General features: G+C 40.3%; 1 protein-coding gene across 5 annotated transcripts in view; it reads right to left on the bottom strand.

Moving 5' to 3' along the window:
- SYNCRIP (synaptotagmin binding cytoplasmic RNA interacting protein) overlaps positions 1–19,980 on the bottom strand; it is a 26,343-nt gene extending 6,363 nt beyond the window's left edge. For 2 of the 5 annotated variants that reach the window (XM_052645468.1, XM_052645469.1), the window contains exons 1-10: positions 19,574–19,705; positions 18,039–18,198; positions 17,220–17,338; positions 17,005–17,112; positions 14,276–14,389; positions 14,000–14,176; positions 5,084–5,219; positions 3,872–4,077; positions 1,218–1,367; positions 783–904 (exon numbers count right to left, since the gene is read on the bottom strand). In XM_052645468.1, coding sequence (XP_052501428.1) covers positions 783–904; positions 1,218–1,367; positions 3,872–4,077; positions 5,084–5,219; positions 14,000–14,176; positions 14,276–14,389; positions 17,005–17,112; positions 17,220–17,338; positions 18,039–18,186 — 1,280 coding nt within the window. In that variant the 5' untranslated portion in view covers positions 18,187–18,198; positions 19,574–19,705. Of the gene's footprint in view, positions 1–782; positions 905–1,217; positions 1,368–3,871; positions 4,078–5,083; positions 5,220–13,999; positions 14,177–14,275; positions 14,390–17,004; positions 17,113–17,219; positions 17,339–18,038; positions 18,199–19,573; positions 19,760–19,820 lie in introns of those variants that run through there. The other 3 variants (XM_052645467.1, XM_052645470.1, XM_052645471.1) reach the window with 3 other exon arrangements.
- Positions 19,981–20,584: the final 604 nt, after the last annotated feature.

Genomic DNA, 20,584 nt, shown 5'->3' with positions numbered 1-20,584 from the left:
ATGCTTCCTTGATTATGAAACAGAAGTTTCCCCTACAAGGGCAATAGACAGAAAACTGACCTGAGATATAGTTAAGTTCAGTGATTACCGTTCTTGCCATAAAACAATGATTACCCCTATTCCTCCTTAGAAATCAATTACCAATTTTTTTTATACTGCAAACTTCATTCTTACCTAGCTAAAAGTTTCCTTCACTGTCTTAATAAGCAGATATCCTTAAAGATTCAATTTATACAATGTATTTACATATTTGTTTTCTTACCTCAATATTATGCTATTTGACCTCATTATTATGCTATTTGGTTATTTTATTAACTATACACTCATTTTGTTTTTCAAAACCCACGCTTAGTATATGAAATGCTTCAGATGCCAGTAATGGGCACTATGTATTGGTAAAGAACTCTCTTTTTGGTACAAAGGAAGCAGAATCTTAATTGGCAATTTGTACTTCTTCCTCAGAGAAAAAATTCCACCATTTAACTAAATATTCTGTCAAGACTTTGGGATTGTTAATATTTAACATACATATTCAGGAGTACATTCTATAAAATATAATAAAGAATATCCTAGATTGATTTTTCACTTCTGTGCAATGGCAAGAACTCAATAAATATTTCTTTAGATTCTCAGCATTTATCTTTGACTCAAAGCTTTCAAGTCAAACTTCAAGTCTTCTTTAAAAGGTAAAAAGCATGCTATGGATTTGTTTTAAACAGGTTTGAGGAACATTTGTTATTCACTAGTTAATCAATATTAAAATCTGTACAACTTTCACTTACATTTGATTCTTTGCAGCTTGCCTCTGAGCTTTTCTTTCTTTCCTTTTCTGATCTGGTGGCTTAGCAAAAACAATTTCAATATTTTCTCCCTCCAAGTCTTTGCCATTCATTTCTTCCATAGCCTTAAAAAAATCAGGTACTGATGAATACAAGAGACCTTTCACAATTGTGATTCATTTAAAGTTAAAAAGAAAAATCATTTATCATTAACCTCAGGAGGATGAGACAAAACAGGATTCTTTGATTTAAAAAGCCAGCTCTTTAATGAATATTTTTGACTTAGTTTAGTGAGGCAATCTCCCAAGGCCAATAAAGGTTAGCTTGAGCAGATTACACGGCCTGAGTTTCCTTCAATTTTCTAAAACCTGATTTTAAGATAACTAAAAATCATTAGCCATTAATTAGATACCTATGATTATTCCCCCAGTCATTTACCTTGACAGCACCATCTCGCTCATCAAAATGAATGAAAGCATAATCTTTTAATTTCTTCACTCGTTCCAGTTTCCCAAACTGACTAAATGCCTTTTCTAAAATCTCTTCTGTTACAGTATTAGCCAGGTTGCGTACAAACAGCACTTTTACCTGAAATTTAAGAAACAAAAGCTTCTATATACTTCCAAACAATTAAATTTCCAAGATGCCACCACCCCAACCCTGCAAACTTAACTTTGGTCACAATCCATTAGAAATATAAACTAGACTAAATTTTCAACTCATTTGGGCAAACATTAAGGAGCTACTGAATTTAATGGGCAGAATTCTAAACAGATACCTCAAAGATACACAGATGGTGACTAAGCATAAGAAGAGATGCTCAGTATCACATGTCATTAGGGAATTGCAAATTAAAAGTGAGATATCATTACAAACTATTAGAATGACTGGCCAAAATACGAAACACTAACACCATCGAATGCTGTTGAGAACGTTGAACAACATATTCACCGTATCAGAATGCAAAATTACACAATTTTGGCAGCTCCTTACAAAACTAAACTTACTTTTGTACCATATGATCCACTAATCACACTCTTTGATACTTACTCAAAAGAGGTGAAAACATGTCCACACAAAAACCTGCATATGGATGCTTAGTACACCTTAATTCATAATTGCCAAAACTTTGAAGTAACAAAGCTGTCCTTCAGTAGGTGATTGGATAAACTGCAGTTCATTCAAACAATGGAATATTACTTAGTACTAAACAAGAAATGAGCCATCAAGCCATAAAAAGACATGGAATAAAAGAAGGTATCTTAAATGGTTACATACTATATGATTCCAACTATGTATGTGACATTTGGAAAAGGACAAAGCTATGGAGATAGTAAAAAGAGCAATATTTGCCAGGAATGAAGGAGAAGAGATGAAGAGGCAACCGTGGAGAATTCTTAAGGCAATAAAAATATTCTGTATGAGACTATGATGATGGACACAAGACATACATTTGTCAAATCTATAGGATGCGGAACACCAAAAGTGAACCCTAATGGAAAGACTGAATTATAAACCTTTTAGTTTATATCACTGATTACAACAACGTACCACTCTAGCAAGGATACTGATAGTGGGGGAGGCTGTGCAAGTATGGTGGCAGGTGTGCGTGGGAAGCCACTGTACTTGTTGCTCAAAAAACAAAACACGCTATGCACAGTATTTCCTGAAGTGAAGTGAGAGTCGCTCAGTCGTGTTCGACTCTTTGTGACCCCATGGAATTCTCTAGGCCAGAATACTGGAGTGGGTAGCCTTTTCCTTCTCCAGGAGATCTTCTCAACCCAGGGACTGAACCGGGGTCTCCTGCATTGCAGGCAGATTCTTTACCAGATGAGCCACAAGGTAAGTCCTAGTACTTTCCGTTAGTTATTATTTTACAATCAAAATGGAGGTGGTGATTTCCTAATAGTGTGAATACTGCTCCTGCTAAGTTGCTTTAGTCGTGTCCAACCCTGTGCGACCCCATAGATGGCAGCCCACCAGGCTCCCCCGTCCCTGGGATTCTCCAGGCAAGAACACTGGAGTGGGTTGCCACTTCCTTCTCCAATGCATGAAAGTGAAAAGTGCAAGTGAAGTCACTCAGTCATGTCCAACTCTTCATGACCTCATGGACTGTAGCCTACCAGTTTCCTCCATCCATGAGATTTTCCAGGCAAGAATACTGGAGTGGGGTGCCATTTCCTTCTCCAAACGTGAATACTATGCCATCTTAAAAAGCAGCTAAACTTAACAAATCAAGTCAAAACTAACTGAAACCCTTCATAGAGAAGAATATTCAAAGCATTAAGATAAATTCTTCCAATCCTGAAAGATCCTGGCTAAAAAATATTATCACTTCCTCCTAAAATACCTGAAGTAGCATCTGAATTTCTTAATCTAGAGGGCTAACTAATGAAAGCTTAATAAGCCAAAGAAAAAAAGAATGAATCCTAAGTATCTCTGTCCTCAAGAGTATTTACTATTTAATATTCACAACTGATACCTCATACTCCTTTCCTTATTTAAGTGAACTCACTCTATTTGCTGGCCTATCACCATTAAAGAGGATTCTTAAAAAGACAAAGGGTGGAGTAACTTAACTGTGCACTGCACTGGTAAAGTGGTGAAGTGTTGACTCAAGAGATATTTGTTCTCATAGATGTCTCAACTGACTGCTGAAGCAGGATACCTAATAATAGCTAAACCTTGTAACTGCAGCAGCTCTGCTGAGGCCAGTACAGTTCACTATTTTTAGGAGTAGAACTTTTAACATAAAAACCATGTAATCAAATGGCACCATTCTCAAAAACTTACAGCAATTGCTTTTTGAATCCACACAAAAATGAAAGTCAGTCATCTCCTCAGCATGCAGGCTAACTACTTCATGAGACTAATGATGCTACACAACTATCGCTGAGGGTCCATGAATAATTTCTAAATTCACCCTCCATGCACTTGTTATTTATTTCTGGTGTGTGCCCTTTAACACAGAACACTTCTCTCGCTTTCAAAGCACAGTTTAAAAAAGCACACAAAGTTTTCCTCCACTCTCTAAAGCCTTCTGCTGCTCCCACCAACACCACAAAAGAAAATCTTAACCCAACTGTCATTACCTTTGCCATAACCTCAGGATCAGGATCTTCTATAGGATCAGCCCATTCAACAGTTCCAACATTTCCCCAGACCTTGACTTTACCACTCATTAACCTACGTCTTGCCTGGGCAGCTGTTTTGTGATCTTCATATTCAAGAAAACAAAAGCCTCTGTTTTTTTTCTTGTCGTCTGGTTGGTGGTATAAAATGACGTCTGTAAGACCCTCTGAAAGGAAGCAACCATTCCAGGGAAATTAGATAAAATAAGCAGACCAAAAGATTTTTTTGCTAATATTATACTTAAATATCAAAATGAAAAATAATCTCTTTACAAGAGATAATATACTGAAAATATTGGTCCAGATATATTAAAATATATATTTTAATATATATTTTTAAAAATACTCAAAATTCTGTCCAGCTCAAAAACACTGGTCCAGATAATTTACCTCATCCACACTTTCCCAAGTATTCCTAACGCAAAAATCTCCATTAAAAAAAAAAAAAAGGTACCCTTTTTACTTAGACCTGAGGACTATTCTGCTTCCATTAATTAGACAACAGAGAGGCATGAAATCTTTACAAAACTGTTTTAGGAAAACCAGAAATATAAAATGTTTCATCCCATCCAAGTAAAACCTAATTTTTAATGGCACTCTCCTGGCCTCAGATATCCGTATGTTTATGTCAAATGAAATAAACTATCTTAGTATTGTATAAAAATTTCAAATGATCCTGGAAACTGGTAACAGGCTGATAATTTGCTAAATATATTCTAGGCAGATAAAATTGTTTTCTTATAAAAGCCTGTCACTTGGAAACTTAAATTCAAAGATAATGTAGACTCTGCTTATAGCAAGAGTACTCACTATTCCTATAATTTGGAAATTCAAGTCATTACCTACCAAATATTTTTACTAAGAATGTCAACCAGCACCTCAACATGCATAAAAACACACAAAGAAATACAATCTTCCAAAATAGGAAGCACAACAATGATTGTGCAGATTGAGTTCAAATCCCAGACATATTCCTTACTATCTAACATTCAGCAAGTTACTTCCCAAAACCTTCTGATTCCACGTCTGAAATATGCAGATACCTATCTTATATGGCTACAGAAAGAATACGAGTCAATAAATGTAGTGCTTAAAACAGTGCTTGGCAAGTAGAAGTATGCAATTACCTTAAGCATTACAACTTGCACCTCCTTCCAAATAAATCCAACTTACCTGTTACTTTGCTAAATTCTTCAAGAATCTGTTCCTTGGTTTTACTCTTAGGAATAGAGCCCACAAAAAGCCTGTTGTTGGCAACCGAGATGCAGACACCAATGTGTTTTCCAGAACGAATTTCGTGATTATTATACTGAAAGGGGGAAAAGTGCACCGTTTTAAAAATACTTAAAATATCCTATGACAGGTGCTTATTACAGAAAGACACACAAATCCCATACACAAAAGCAAGATCTTTTAACAAACTAAGAACTCAACACTTAAGTTTATCAAGTATCCTTTAAAAAATTTTAATCTGAGACATAGGAAGACTGTAACAACAAAACATTGATCACGTTTATGAACTAAACCAAAAATTGTCAAGTCCTTGAAATTTAGCAAATCTGATAAGAATCAAATCTGTAAGCGGCTTAAATTCCAAATAACTGATTACACAATACTTTGTTTTCTACTTAAAAGCATCCTGCTAACTCTTTCCATGTAAGGAAAATGGATTCAAATTGTCAACAAGCTTTCTGCCTTTTTGTTAATCAGCACTTCAATCTTATTTTTCCATCTCCCCTAACCACTCATAAAAAGTTACAATAATGATTCTTCAGCTTCAAATCCTTAAGTCTAAAAGGAGAACCTCACTATTCTGAATCTGGCTCTACATTTCCCCCCCATTTCATTTTCATCAAGCCTTTGATAAAATTGGACAAAGACAAGTAGATTATGGTATAAGTATAGAAACAACTATAAAACTATAGTAAAATGTAAACCATCTTCAAGTAACCCTAAATCATAAAAGGCAACAAAACCATAGAGGCAAAACCCAAAAAGCTCCTATCCCTGTTATTCTGATTCTTGTGCAACAGGTACATAAGATATGAGTGAAGGAAATACAGCTAAGTCAGAAAATTGATTCCTCACTGTCCCTTTCTCCATTATCTCCAGGTATTCAAAATTAAACACGAAGTTCAAACATCTTTCCCTCCAGTTCACAACAGTTTTGTAGTTTTTACCCCCAATGACTCAGTTCACACTTGGCCAAATCTCTGGTCATCATTTTGAACTGTGGTGTTGGAAAAGACTCTTGAGAGTCCCTTGGACTGCAAGGAGATCAAAGCAGTCAATCCTAAAGGAAATCAGTCCTGAACATTCACTGGTGTTGAAGCTGAAACTCCAATACCCTGGCCACCTAATACGAAGAGCTGACTCATTGGAAAAGACCCTGATGCTGGGAAAGAGTGAAGGCAGGAGGAGAAGGACACAACAGAGTATGAGATGGTTGGATGGCATCACCGACTCGATAGACGTGAGTTTGAGTAGGCTCCGGGAGTTGATGATGGACAGGGAAGCCTGCTGTGCTGCAGTCCATGGGGTCGCAAAGAGTGGGCGACTGAACTGACTGACTGGTCATCATGATCCCAAGATTACCTCTATTCTTTACACTTATGCCAGAGACTTTTTTTTTTTTTTTAATCACAATTTTGCCTACTGGGAAAAAAAATATCCCATCAGCAAAACAAAGTTCAAATAGCTGGACATTAGTAAGTCCATCCTAAAATTCCTCCCACTTCTTCCCTTTCTCCACACTTGTAATCTTGGTTAATGATGTCAGTTCTTATACTGCTACGCCTCTGAATATAATGCTTTCCCTGAAACTTCACCATCGAAATCTCTTCTGCATACCTGTATATTTGAGCTCAACTAAATACTTTGCAATCCCTAAGTTCTATAAGGATCAATAAAAACACCCTTCTTGTTAACACAGATCAGTAGTTCTCAACAGGTGTAGATTTTGCCCAGGGAGGGAGGAGGCACATTTGACAATGTCTAGAAAGATTTTGGTCAACTAGACCTAGTGGCTTAACGGTGAAGAATCCGCCTGCCAATGCAGGAGAGGCAGGTTCCATACCCTGGAGAAGAAAATGGCAACCCACTCCAGTCTTCTTGCCTGGGAAATCCCATGGACAGAGAAGCCTGGTGGGCTACAGTCCATGGGATCACAAAACAGTTGGACACGACTTACCGACTATAAACAGGCAGATTTTGGCCAACTAGAGGTTAGACTTGCTGTTAGTACTTAGTGGGTAAGAAGAAGTCAGAGATGTTACCAAACATCCTATAATTCACAAAATAGCCCAGCATAATAGCTATCTAGTCTAAAATAGTGCCGAGGTTAAGAAACACCACCCTGGACTTTGTTTTCCCATACTATTTGTATTTAGACCAAACACCTCTTAAAAGTAGAAATATGCAGTTATCTGCAGATAGTAGACCTATGGTTGAATCCATCATTGCATGGGATTATGGACAATGAGACTACAATATCCCACCACACAAGTAAGTTAATCTAAGAACACAATAAACTATTTAAGACATGTACATTCCCTAGATTTTTACAAGTAAGCATCAAATAGCCAGCCTTAGCAACAAATCAATGACTTTTAATTTGGTCATTTAGTCTGTAATTCCAGAAGTTGACCAAAAAAAAAAAAAAATACTAAAATCGGGGTGGGGGCGGGGGGAATGGAATGGAATGCAAAGTTTTAAAAGGAAAAGAGAGAAAGAGGAGTTACTTTGAAGATGACAGAATTTGGTATCACTTTCCCTTTTCTGTATTTTTGTTTTCCAAATATTCTAAGACCGGGGCTATGTACTTAACAATGCTGCTTCAAAATGGTGATAACTGTTGCCATTATTTTCTATATAAGCGAAGTTTCTTCCCTTCTAACCTATCCTCACTAGTCCTCCTCTGGTTAATCAAGGTAGGGTAGGTAGAAGGTATTTAAAATGACAGTAGTCTGGAGAAGGCAATGGCACCCAACTCCAGTACTCTTGCCTGGAGAATACCACGGATGGAAGAGCCTGGTAGGCTACAGTCCATGGGGTCGCTAAGAGTCAGACACAACTGAGCGACTTCACTTTCACGCATTGGAGAAAGAAATGGCAACCCACTCCAGTGTTCTTGCCTGAAGAATCCCAGGGACAGAGGAGCCTGGTGGGCTGCCGTCTATGGGGTCACACAGAGTTGGACACGACTGACGCGACTTAGCAGCAGCAGTCTGAACAAGTCAGACCTGGTGGGTTCCCGGGTAACATCAGAGGTAAAGAACCTGCCTGACAGTGCAGGAGATGTAAAAGACACAGGTTTGATCCATGGGTGGGGAAGATTCCCCCAGAGAAGGAAATGGAAACCCACGCCAGTATTCTTGCCTGGAGAATTCCATGAACAGAGGAGCCTGGTGGGCCACAGTCCATGGGGTCGCAAAGAGCCAGACACGACTGAAGCAACTTAGCATTCATTCATTCGCTCTGACCAATAGGAAGCTATAAATATTTAGCAGGATTTACAAAGAAAACTGTAACTCTTCATACACATTTTTTTAATTTAAAAAATGGAGACATTTTTAACTGACCCACAGACAGTAAACTGGCTCTCCAGTGAAGTCATTAAAGGAAAAAAGACTCTCTGGGCATATTGTCCAAATAAAGCAAAAGTAAACATTTTCAAAGCAGTATCCGCATCTACAGATTAAGCATGCACTTTTACATGTATATTTGAATTAACTTTCCTTACTCTAGCATTTTTAAGGCCAATCTATCATCTTAAAGTCAAAATTAAATTTTACATCCTAGCAGGTAACAGTGACTGAGATGGTAGAAAGGCATTACAAACAACTGTTCTGATGCTTACTAGAGATTCTAATTTAATGCTGATAAACCCTTAGTCTCAAGGGTTAAGTAATCAGAACTATATGATGGTATCAAGATAAAAAAATGTGGTCTTTTCCAAACTCTAGGAAAGTTGGCACTGAAATGAACAAGTTTTAGAAATCTAGCTTTCAGATCCAGTAGCACAATGAGGTAATCAAATAAAACAACGATGAACCAATATAGTTTCAGTATTTCAGAACACCAAAATGAGTTGTACAGCCTGGAACATTCCCATCACCCAGGCTCAAAAACACCAAGTCACTCTTTCCTTGCCTCATAGCCAATCAGTCAACAAATCCCCAGAAACTCAGCAACCTCAGATTTGGAATCTGATCCAGAAGTAGTTGCTCAGTCCTAACTCTCCTTATAGCAGCAAAACGGCTGCCTCCCAAGCCTATCCACTTAAGTCTGCTTTACACTGAGTCAAACCTACTTCCCTAAAAATTCTCCAATGAATCTATTTCCTCCTCCAAATGAGGCACTTCACATACCTACACACAACGCTTACGACTCAGTCCTCTTTGCTTGGCTAATCATTCCTTCTCTGAAATTGGAAAGGGCCTCCAGGAGTGTCACAAAATAGTGACATTCATAACACAATACAAATGCAGGCTAAGAATGAAGAGTCTAGAGTAAGCTGGAGACTATTCTAACACTTCTAAACACTGGCTTCTATAACACGCAGTCCAAGATTATCTCAGCTTATTTGGCAATCATACCACACTACTGACACACTACAGTTTGCTTATGAGTAAGTTGTGTATAGGACCTGACTTTCAACCCCATTCAATTCCACCCTTCTGATATAAACTACTGTCCCAGGCTATCAAAATCTTTTCAGATCCTTATTTTGTCATCCCCCATGGCATTTATCACCACATGCAAATTGAAGTCACCAAACATTTCAACCAGTCCAAATATACCCTCATTCAAATCACTGATAAGGAAAAAAGAAATACCATCTATAACATATTTACATTATGCAACCTACACTAACACTCAAACCTTCAATGGCACCATGCAACTCAGTCCAGTAGTCAATGACTACTGCCTTTTAGCATTCACTTTAGCAAGTTTCATCTTTCTTCCCACAAAACACTGCTTCAACTCAATTCATCTATTTCCTTCACTTCCCTCCCTACTCAAACCTCTTTAGTTACAAAGCCTTCTCTAACAACCCCAACTCAAAGCAATCTATCCCTTCATCCTTCCTTTACCCTGTGACCCACCAGCTTCCACTTTAATTAACTGTAGTTAGCCTCTAATGTTGCAGAAACCCCAAAGTCAAGAACAGGATCAAACTACTTGTACGCTCATAGTAAAAGTTTTCATGTTATTCACAGTAAACATTTGCTAATTGCTACTTAAAATACTTTGTGGACGTCTCTTGTCAGCTGCATTCATCGAAGTGGTTGTACATTGATGTATACAACCACTGTGGTGAATAAACCATCAGTGGCTATTAAAGTCACAAATCTTAACATGTAAATATAGGTCAGTATTCCAGTCTTCGCAAGAAGTTTTTTCAGTAAGACACTTCCACTGTAATGGACCATAATGGGCACTTGCAAAGCCAGTTGCCTTGGGCTCCAATTCCAGAAGCACACATACAAATACACATACACACCTGCCTGCGTTCCTCTTGGACTTTGTGACAACACCAAATGCTACAGAGGACAAAGTATCACCCTCCCCATGAATCTATGTTAATCCCTAGGGCTGATGGTAGCAGAGAATAATTGCAAATGAAAGCTAGAAAATCTTTCAATAAGACAGCACTGGTCAGCCGGTCAAGTTATTTATCCAGTACCTATTCTACAGTGGCACTGTTCTGAATGTCAGGGACGCAGAAAAAGAGTAAATTCTCTGAAGGGAAGAGTGATGCAAATAATCTTACAAAGTCAAGAAATAATTTTAAGTACATCAAGTATTATTTTTTTTAATCATGTTCAGTGCACTGTCATGGGGCAACTGGGTAGTAAGCCTTTATTAGAAAGGCCCTCTAAGAAAATCTGGTCGATAAGTAGGCAGCAGCTGGGCTAGCTGGAAGAAGTGATGGAAAGCACAGAAGGCAACCGTGAGTTGGAAATGGTCATAGCTTTGGAGGAGGACAAAAAAGGCAGAGTATGGATGGAACAGTAATAAAGAAGAGAAGGAGAGAGGTTAAGCAGAAACTTTATCAGATAGAGACTTGTTTAGAAGCCATTATTCTCAGGATGGGAATGCTGCGATCTAACCTACATGGCTAAATGATAAGACTGTAAAGGGGCAACGGAAAGCAATGAGACTAGCTAGGACTCTTCAAATGGTACCTTAGACTAGGGTGTCAGCAGGAAGATGGTACAAACTGGTTAGATGCCAGAAATAAATTTGGCAGCAGAGAAGACTCACACTCAACACCTTTTAAGACCACCTAAACCACTATACAAAGAATCGGGCTCACTGGCAACATAACATATATTGCTGGTTTAAACTGTTATGTCCAGTTAACAGTAAGAACATGCTAAATAAACTAAACCTGCATGGCCTTGGGCAATCCACCCAGTCTATTTATTCACTGTAGAAAGAAGGTATTTCACTTACCTTGAGGAATGGGTTGCAGTGGTATTTTTTTTTTGCAGTGGTTATTTAAAAGTAATAATGTGGCACAGAGCACAGCTCCTGCGCCTTAACAAGCAACAAGTGGCAGCTATTAAACACCTTCCCACAAATTTAGATCTTGCTTCCGCAGCTAGACTATCATCCTTTAGAGATACATTTTCTTATTCCCCCAAATACAAGGCAAATGTTAGCTGAAAACAGGGTGACTAAGAAGTTTGCAGTTGCTTTTAACTTCATGTCTCTTCAGCTGTTAACATCAACCCATTTCTACAAGTAATTCAGATGCAAATTTAAAATCTACATTTTTTATTGGAAGTCACTGCTGAATTATATGTATCAAAAAATAAGACCAAATATATAAACTATCTCAAAGGTATTTCTCAAGATACTCAAAGTATAGGAAAACAAAAAGTGATGCTGCTTCAATCTTGTCTAATCTATAATCTAAAAAAGACATTTCCTCAACTCTTGATTATGTACAACTAGAACAGTTCAACTATCTTATATTAAAATTTCTTTGATAAAGCTGTAATTCAAGTAGACTTGTGATATGAGACAACTAGAACGGTCTTCAAAATATGGTCCCTTAAAAAATACATTTGGGGTGTAACTCATATCCAGGAATCAAAACAAGATAACATAAAATATCCAAATCAACTTCAGTTTTTTATTTCTCTAGAATGTTTCCTCAAAAGCCTAGTCCTTTCTTTTACTGTTGTACTAAGGCAAGTCTCCCAATTCTAAAACCATAATCCTACCTATGGTAAAACATCTTTTCAGAAAAAGCCATAAGAATACATCCAATTCATCCTACTACTAAGACTATCTTTAAAAAGACACTAAAATGCAGAGCCTCCTATTGATTAGAGAGCAAAAAGTAATTATTCCCCCAGATAAGGACTCAAATTCAAACCCAGAAAAAAAATGTAAAAACATTTGTTTAAGAACTGTTCCTAGACCAATCAAAATAGCTGTTTGGCTATCTGGAAATTTCTGCGTTACAGTCAAAAACTTAACTATGTTATTAAGACTACTCTAAGCCTACAGCAATGCAATTTTGGACTATATTATGTTAAGCCAAGGCAACTGCCCAAACTGAAACATATTTCATGTGTATTTATTGGCAATCAAAACTGTCATGTTAGGACTGGATTATGTATCTTCTTCTGACTATGTTTCTTTACTATAAGGATTCTGAACATCACCTAGAAATACTCTAGTGAGAACCTACCATAATTGGTGTCTTTTGGCAGCAAAAATTTAGTCAAGTATTGGTTTAATAATTCCTATTAAAAAATTAATAAATACATGTATCATTACTTGTAACACTAAGTAATCACACCACTAAACAAAACTAAGCTTTATGTAATACCTAGTAAATAAACTGGGTCTGACATCATTAAATTCTACAAGAGCTTTTTGTAGTGAGATAAGATAGCTCATTGCCTTCTCAATCACTCTACATTTCCACATTAAAACTTGCTGCTACTTTATTACTATCTGGCAAAATGTTCTTTTAGATTCAGCTGGATGATTTCTACAGTTTATCTTTCCAGAACCCTAAAAAGTCCTCAATTTTACTTGAACTGTTTAAACTAAAATCTTGACAGTTCACAGTTACCACTGAATGGAACACTAAAGAGCTATACACTCTCCCTTCTGTAACAGCATCCTTGGAAAGAAGGGAAAAGTCAGCCTCGATTTAAACAAATACCCCAAATCCTGAATTCTCTATTCTTCCCAAGTAGCATACTTTTCTAATGTCAACCTTACAATATTCAATTACACACCCCAATGGAGAGATGCAAGCTATATAGAAAGCTAAATCAAGTGTATTTGTTTCCTTTTTCTCCTTAAGGCTTGCCTTAAAATGTGATATAGATGACGGTGAGGAAAGAAAAAATAAAATTCAGGAATAATCAGTCTAAGAATTTCAAGTTTGCTTAGAATTACCCATATAACATGTAAGTCAGACAATGCAAAACAAACGTCTGCCATAGTGAACCATTTACGAAAGTTCCTCCCCAGCTGCACTTTTTGATATATTTCTTGGATTGAAATTAACTTGACATTTTCAACTACAAAATGTAGAAACCACTTGAGTCACAGAATAAAACTAATTTGAAGGAGTTATATAAGCCATAACTTGAAATATTAAAATTCTTTAAATTGGGAAAATAACTAGGTCCTCACCTGACATCTGCTATTTTTAAATCAAATACTGCCATTCACCATAAAATCACTAATTTCATTAACTAAAATGTTATTATCGCAATGTCTTCATGAAACATTTCTTAAAAAGGGATACCCAAATATGGCCCAACAGGAGCTCTGTCTATTACAGTTACTTTCTTACACCTTTTAACATTCCTAAAATTTAAAAAAAAATCACTCAGCCAAATGTTTCAAAGAACCAGTAACTATAACTCCACCACACTACCTTATAGGTCCTCAGTCAGTTCAACTATACCCGCAAAAGATACTGCTATAACGTGTACATAGAAAATGTGAAAGACTGCCTAATCAGCACTTCAAAAGCATTCAGTTAACACAATAAGAAAAGGCCTGGCTTTAATTAAAAATAGCAAATGTGAAGACTAAAAAACTCACCAGTTTAACAGCCTCCTGAGCTGCTTCTTTTGTACAAAAAGTGACAAACGCATAACCTCTATTGAGACCTGTTAGTGGATCCATCATTAAACGAAGATCCCATATAGGTCCAGCTTTTTCAAACAATGGAACAAGTTCATCCTCAAACAGATCTCTTGGAATCTTCCCCACAAATATCTGTAAATTAAATATGCAATAAAAACCATGGAAAATTTCTATAAGAAACCAGACACATGTACATTTACTACAAAAGGTACAAGTTTTTAGTTTCTTTACCTCAGTGCCAACAGAAGGCTGCTGACCTGAATAAACGGAATCTGGAGGCGGTCCCCCATACTTCCTCTGTCCAGTGGTCACATCAAGTGTGTAGCCTGTTCTTTCCAAGAGTGCCTTAAAAAGTTCAAAATGTCATTAATATATTTCATTCATAAGACCACACCCATGCAGCAAGCAGTTATGAAAAAATCAATTTTGTTCAAATCTTTCCATTTATGTTGGCAATATTCCCTACTAACAGGTTTTTGTTGTCTGTTTTAGAACTCTTTTAATGTGTGCTTCTAATTCATAATATGCCCTAATTTATAAAAGTTTCAGGATCCTGGTCAAATTATTTTTTGGTCTCCAATTACTGAGTAGTGCTTAGTGAACAACACAAAATATTGATTCAACAACTCTAAAGGCAAGGTATATCTATTCCGCCCTTCTAAAAAATGACTGCATAATTAAGCTGAAATTCTCTCCTGAAGGAGGAGGTAGATAACTTATCTCTTCCAAACCTAGCTTTCTTACCCAACAAATTTCCCAGTAACCCACACTCCGAGGTACCTACTGCCATTCTAGGAGTTTCACCAACCTTTACAAATTACACTCCTCCATCTAAATCCACAAACTTAAGAAGAGATGCAGGAAAAATAACCTCTTATTCATTTGACATTCAAGTACCATGCTTCACAGGACAGCGTGGATCACTCAGAAAAAGAGCCAAAATGATTTTTGGAAACTTTATGAAACTGCAACACGATATAATCTCTACACATTATCTCCCTAAAAGTGAATTGTTAAAATTTATACAACTTATATTTAACTCAGAGCATAAAAAGATTCTTTTTATCTCTTATTATAAGCAAAAGAGTAGAAAGTAGTCATCCGCTGTTAGCCTAAGGAAAAAGTAAGATTATTCCTTTTCCACCATCTCACCCACAACGCGCAAAACTAGTTTTCTAAATAAAAAGAATCTAATAATTAGCTGATAAACTTTGAAATAAACTAATAGCAAGCACATGATAAAACATATCAGAATGCTGTCAAGTGATGGGGGGAGGAGCACTTTAGTCCTTAAATGAAAAAGACTGGACAGATTTTATTTCTACCAACTCTTTGCGATCCCATGGAGGTAGCCTAAAAAGCTCCTTCGTTCATGGAATTTTCCAAGCAAGAGTACTGGAGTGGGTTGCCATTTCCTACTCCAGGGGATCTTCTCAACCCAGGGATCAAACCTGGGTCTCCCACACTGCAGGCACACACTTCACCTTCTTAGCCAACGGGGAAGCCCTTATTTCTACCCAAAGAACATCAAATAGTTATGGAAAGATATTGTAATTGATAAGAACTCTATTCCTCAACTCTCTTAACAGAAAAGTCCACAAGCTGGTACACGTTTTAAGTAGTCTTTTTCTACTATACCCAAATATATTTGCTTAACAATGCAATATTGGGTTAGTAACAAAAATAAACTCAAACCTCTTACTATCACATAAACTAATTAAATGGTTCATCTTCCCTTTTCCCCATATGCAATCCCTGTGCTTCTTTTACTTTAATGTTCATATGACCCAAATAGTTTATCTGTTTTATGTCAATCCCTAAAAACAAAAGGAAACACTTATTCCCTCTGAAAAATAGTCTATAAAAATGTCTGATTTCTTGCCACAACTTAAATCACACTGAAGCTTTACGCCACTCCCTTCCAAAGACAGAACTGAATGTTTCACAAACTAAATTTCCAACTTTTTATAAAATTTTAATAACTTTCGGCGTAGATTTACTTACAACTGATTTAATTACAATGGGTAACAACTATATACTCCATTTCTTTGGAAAAACTAGATTTATAGTTCAGATACAATTCACTCATTTGAAAGCCTCAATTTTATACATTAACTACTAACTCCATACTTTCCTCTTCCTATACCATTAAAACAACTGACACCCATCCCTTCCTAATAACTTATTTTCTTAAAACAAGAACCCTTGGTTCAAGAGCAGGGGCACACTATGTTAAGAATACTACATTAAAACTAGTATGACCATATTTTCTATGAACCAAAAAATCAACACAAGTAAAAAACACAAAGATCAAAAGCTAGTTGACTTTACTACTATGTGACTTGGGTGATGGCAAACAAAACTTCTTCTCTCAGCCTCAGTTTCTTCATTTACATGTCTACAGTAAACAATTTTTTCATTAAAAGCTGCTTTTAGAAATCAACAAATTAGCCTTAAAAACCCACAACACATACAAGAAGGCAGTGTTAAAATACTAAACTCATTTAACGTGGGGGCTTGAGAATCCTCAGGAAAGCAGTCAACTGCTAAATGTACACTCTCCATCAGTATGGGATGAGCTGACTCCCTCCCCCTTTTAGTTCCACTGTCAGGTAATCTGGACTTGCAGGTTTCATATGAAAAATATGGTGACTGTGTTTCTTTAAATCTTTTATTTAGAATACCAACAGCACAGATTTAGGAAAGAATACATGGATAACAAGAAAAATTTTAAAGTTGTTTAGAAACAGAAACTGTTAAAGGCAGGACACTTCAAAAAATAGTAATGAGGAAACATTAACAAATTATCTCATGGTCATTAACTCTCAACATTACAGCACACACACAAGGAATAATTTCACACCCAAGGAATATTTACCCAAGCTAGAAAATAGTCAAAACAACAAACAAAAAACTTTAAAAACTGAAAGGAGTAAAAAAGAAACTTTTCAAAAACATACCTTAATTTTTGCTTCATCTGGTCCTTTGCTAGAATCTGCAACTTTGGTCCCCTGTTTTTCTCTCTGCCTATAAGTCTTCATGACTCCACATAAAAAGGCACTTTTGTTCTGCGAAGGAGTTTTCCAATTATTTTCAAGAGTAAGTCTTAAATATACCTAACTGAATAAAAGTCAAAACTACTTTTTTTTTAACACTCACACCAAATTAACATTACCTGAACATGAGAGAGATCACTGTCTTTAAACTGCTGAAGAACTGCCAATGCGCCGTCTTCATTGAATTCTTTTAAAGCTTCGATAGCTCTTTCATCTAAATCGCTATGTGCCACCAGCCCTGGAGAAGAAAAAACTTAATTAGTTGTCAACTTTTAATATTTTTAGAAAGTTTTTTTTCAAAAGACCATGTTTGCCAATGCAGGTGCTAACTACAAATTCTTCCATTCCTCTTTATCTATATAATGAAAAACACACATACCTTAGCCATTATGAACTAAAGAAGGCCTCTCAACCATACTTAAAATAATGAGTCAACTTTTTTATCTTATCCTAAGTCAGGCAGTTCTGAACACCGAGTATTTCTAAGGTAAATACATAGGCTTACAAATTCTAAAATCAACCAACAAAGTACCGAGCACGACACAGGAACCTCCACTCAATTTCAAATACCACTAAAAAAAAGCAACAGCAACACCAAGACAGACTACAAGTCTACAATTACCAAGTTATTTAACCAGAATCCTACCATAAAAATACCCCCAAAAGTCACACAGCCTGCTCCCAACATTCAACAGCTGTTGCTACCTGCTACCATCATATACTTAACCATCTGGCCATCCAGCCTTTACCACCTAACCCTTCCTTCTTCCCTCCCTCTACACACCTTAACCTCTAGTTCACAAGAACCTACTAGCACAACAAGGCAAAACTCCAGGTCCCACACTTCTTGGAAACCACAAAAAGTTGCTATTTTAGTTCAAAGCCAGAAATCCAATAGAAAAATTTCATAATGTAATTTTGCAAGTGTTAGTTCTTACCTGCAACGTAAATTTCATCTAGTTTTTCAGCAACTTTCTGTGGTAAACCAGCATCAAGCAATGTCTGAAAATTTTCTGAATGGATAACTGCAGAAGTAGTATCCATGGGCTCTTCAGTACCATTTCCATTAACATGTTCTGTAGCCATGTTTCCAGAGATCTGTTCAAACGCAATAAGCAAAATTAAACTAGGGTCTTCAAAAAGGGTAGAACAATATGAGAGCCCCAATCTTGACTTTCTCTACCAATTTCTACACCAGAAAGCCTATACATCCCTTTAAACAGGCCTTACTTTAAAGTCACTGTCGCCTGACAAGCCAGATTTGGAGCGCGGGGCACCGAAGGACGGATCCACTACGTTTTTCCTTAGCACCACCCCTGACTCACCTGCTAACACTCCCTAGGAAAAACCACATTACAAATGGAGCCCAACCAGCACGAGGACAAGCCAGCGTGCCACATGCAACTGTGCCCGTACAGAGAATGAGGTGTGTGTGGAGCAAGCAAAGCTGGGCTTTTCCCTCTCAAAGGTAAACCCCCAAAGTGCGCGCTTTTCCCGCCTGCCGCTTAAAGATCAGTAACAACAGACAGCGAAGAACAAAGCGCTCACACAAGCTACCTTCCCACCTCCCCGCTTCTCCACCCTTCACCCCCGCACCCCAAAGCCCGCCCCCGACTCCGCACCCAGAGCGGCAGCCTCACCGCCGCGGCCACCGGGAACCCATTAGAAACACGTGCTCCGCGCCTTCAAATGTCCTACAACTTCCTTCAACGGCAACCCACCGAGTCCCAGGCCAAGACGACCGTCACCAGCTCCCGACAGCAACCCAAAGCCGCGGCTGGAGCCCCCAGCCAGCAGCAGCAGCAGCAGCAGAACCTCGCCCCTCGACACCGAGGCCGCGGCGGCGCCAGGCCACAGGCTCTCCCCGCCCCCCAGCGCCGCCGTCTCGGCCGTGACACATGGCTCTCTCTCTGCCCCGGGCGCCGGCGACCCCCGGCCGCCCGCGCGCCCAGCCGAGACGTGCGCCGTGGCGCACGGTACAAGCCCCCACCCCTGGCCGGTCCTGGCAGTGACTGCGAGGCGCGGGCCGCCGGTGCCACCCGCGGGCCGGGGCCGGCAAGCCGGCGGCATGAGGGCGTTCCGCGAACTGCCCCATGCCCGCCAGACCCCAAGCACCACCCAAGCCCGCCGCGCGGCTGCGGGACGGAACCGGCTCCTCTCCGCCCACTCCCGCGCCGCGGCGACGGCCACGACAGCACCAACTCCGCCGCCGCTCGCTGTCCGCGCGGGCCACGGGGCCGCCTCCTCCCTGGAGCGCCGCAGACAAAGCCCGAACAGCGGCAGCACATGGAGGGGAGGAGGAAGTGACGGCGCGGGCCGCGGCCTACTCCTGAGCAGCCCCAGTCAACGTGCTCCCCTCTCCCTTGGAATCCATTTTCCAGAAAAGCCGGTTTCTCCCCGCACCGCCCTCCCCCAGCTCACTCCACAATGTCACGGAGCTCCCTTCCCAGACCCAGGTCCCAGCGGTCGTTACCTCCCCGTTGGGCTGCGGCGGAGGAATCCTGTCCGAGGAGATCCGGTTGCGGGCAACGCGTGCTCGCTGCTCCCTGTGTCCGGCGCGAGTGGAGCTGTTGTAAAATGGCGGCCGAAGCTCACGCCGCTGGCAGCAAACCCGATCCAGTTCCACTCGCCTCCGAGCGCGCTCCCGGTGCGCGCGCGCGCCTCCGCGTGACACCCCCCCCTTCCCTCCCCTCCCTCGCGCGTCCGCTTCTCTCACTCACTCTCTCAGCTCCTGCCCTCCTCCAGCTCCTCCTTCTCCTTCTCCCACAACCACCAGTCTCCGTCAGCCCTCTTCCCTAGGCCCTTCTTCTTCCCCTCCCTGCTTCTTTCTCCCACCGCTCGTACTGTCGTTCGCGGCCGCTCAGGCACAAGTGGCCGCCCTTCCCCTCCTAGATGCACGCTTGCTCACTCGCTCCCTCCCTCGCTCGTTCTCTCGGCCCTGTCCCCCAGTCCCTGCCGAGTCGGCTCCTCTCTTTCTCTCTCCCGCGCTGACGTGACGACGTAGCCGACGCCTCGGGACGCGCGCCCGCGGGTTCCGCCCCCACTCCCCGCCACCCTCACTCCCCGCCACCCTCGCTCCTCATCACACGGGAGGGCGCGAGACCCCGCCCTTCCGCTCCGGCGGCGGCGGAGGGGCCAAGAGTGAATGAAAGGCCCGCCCCTTCCCCTCCCGACACTCCCCCTCCCTCTCCCCTGCGGGTGGGGCGGGGTGGGGCGGGGCGGGGCGGGACGGGCCGGCTCAGCGTGTCCCACTCGTTCTCCTTTGTCAGGAGACAGGCATCTCCCCACCCCGCCCCGCCCCACCCCCACCGCGGCACCACGCGCACGCCACCCCCATTGAGCTCCCGCTCGCCCCACCCCCCGTTCAGTCCCGGGCCAGCCGGGAACGGGGCGGGGGGCGCGGAACGCGACCGCAGCTGCCGAGGGTACCCACCCGTCCGTGCGCGCCCGGCCCGCGCCCTCGGCGCCGCGGCCGCGTAGCCGT

The sequence above is a fragment of the Budorcas taxicolor genome, chromosome 9 (genome assembly GCF_023091745.1).
Source record: "Budorcas taxicolor isolate Tak-1 chromosome 9, Takin1.1, whole genome shotgun sequence".
Lineage (NCBI taxonomy): Eukaryota > Metazoa > Chordata > Mammalia > Artiodactyla > Bovidae > Budorcas > Budorcas taxicolor.
This window is presented reverse-complemented; position numbering and strand designations above follow the sequence as displayed.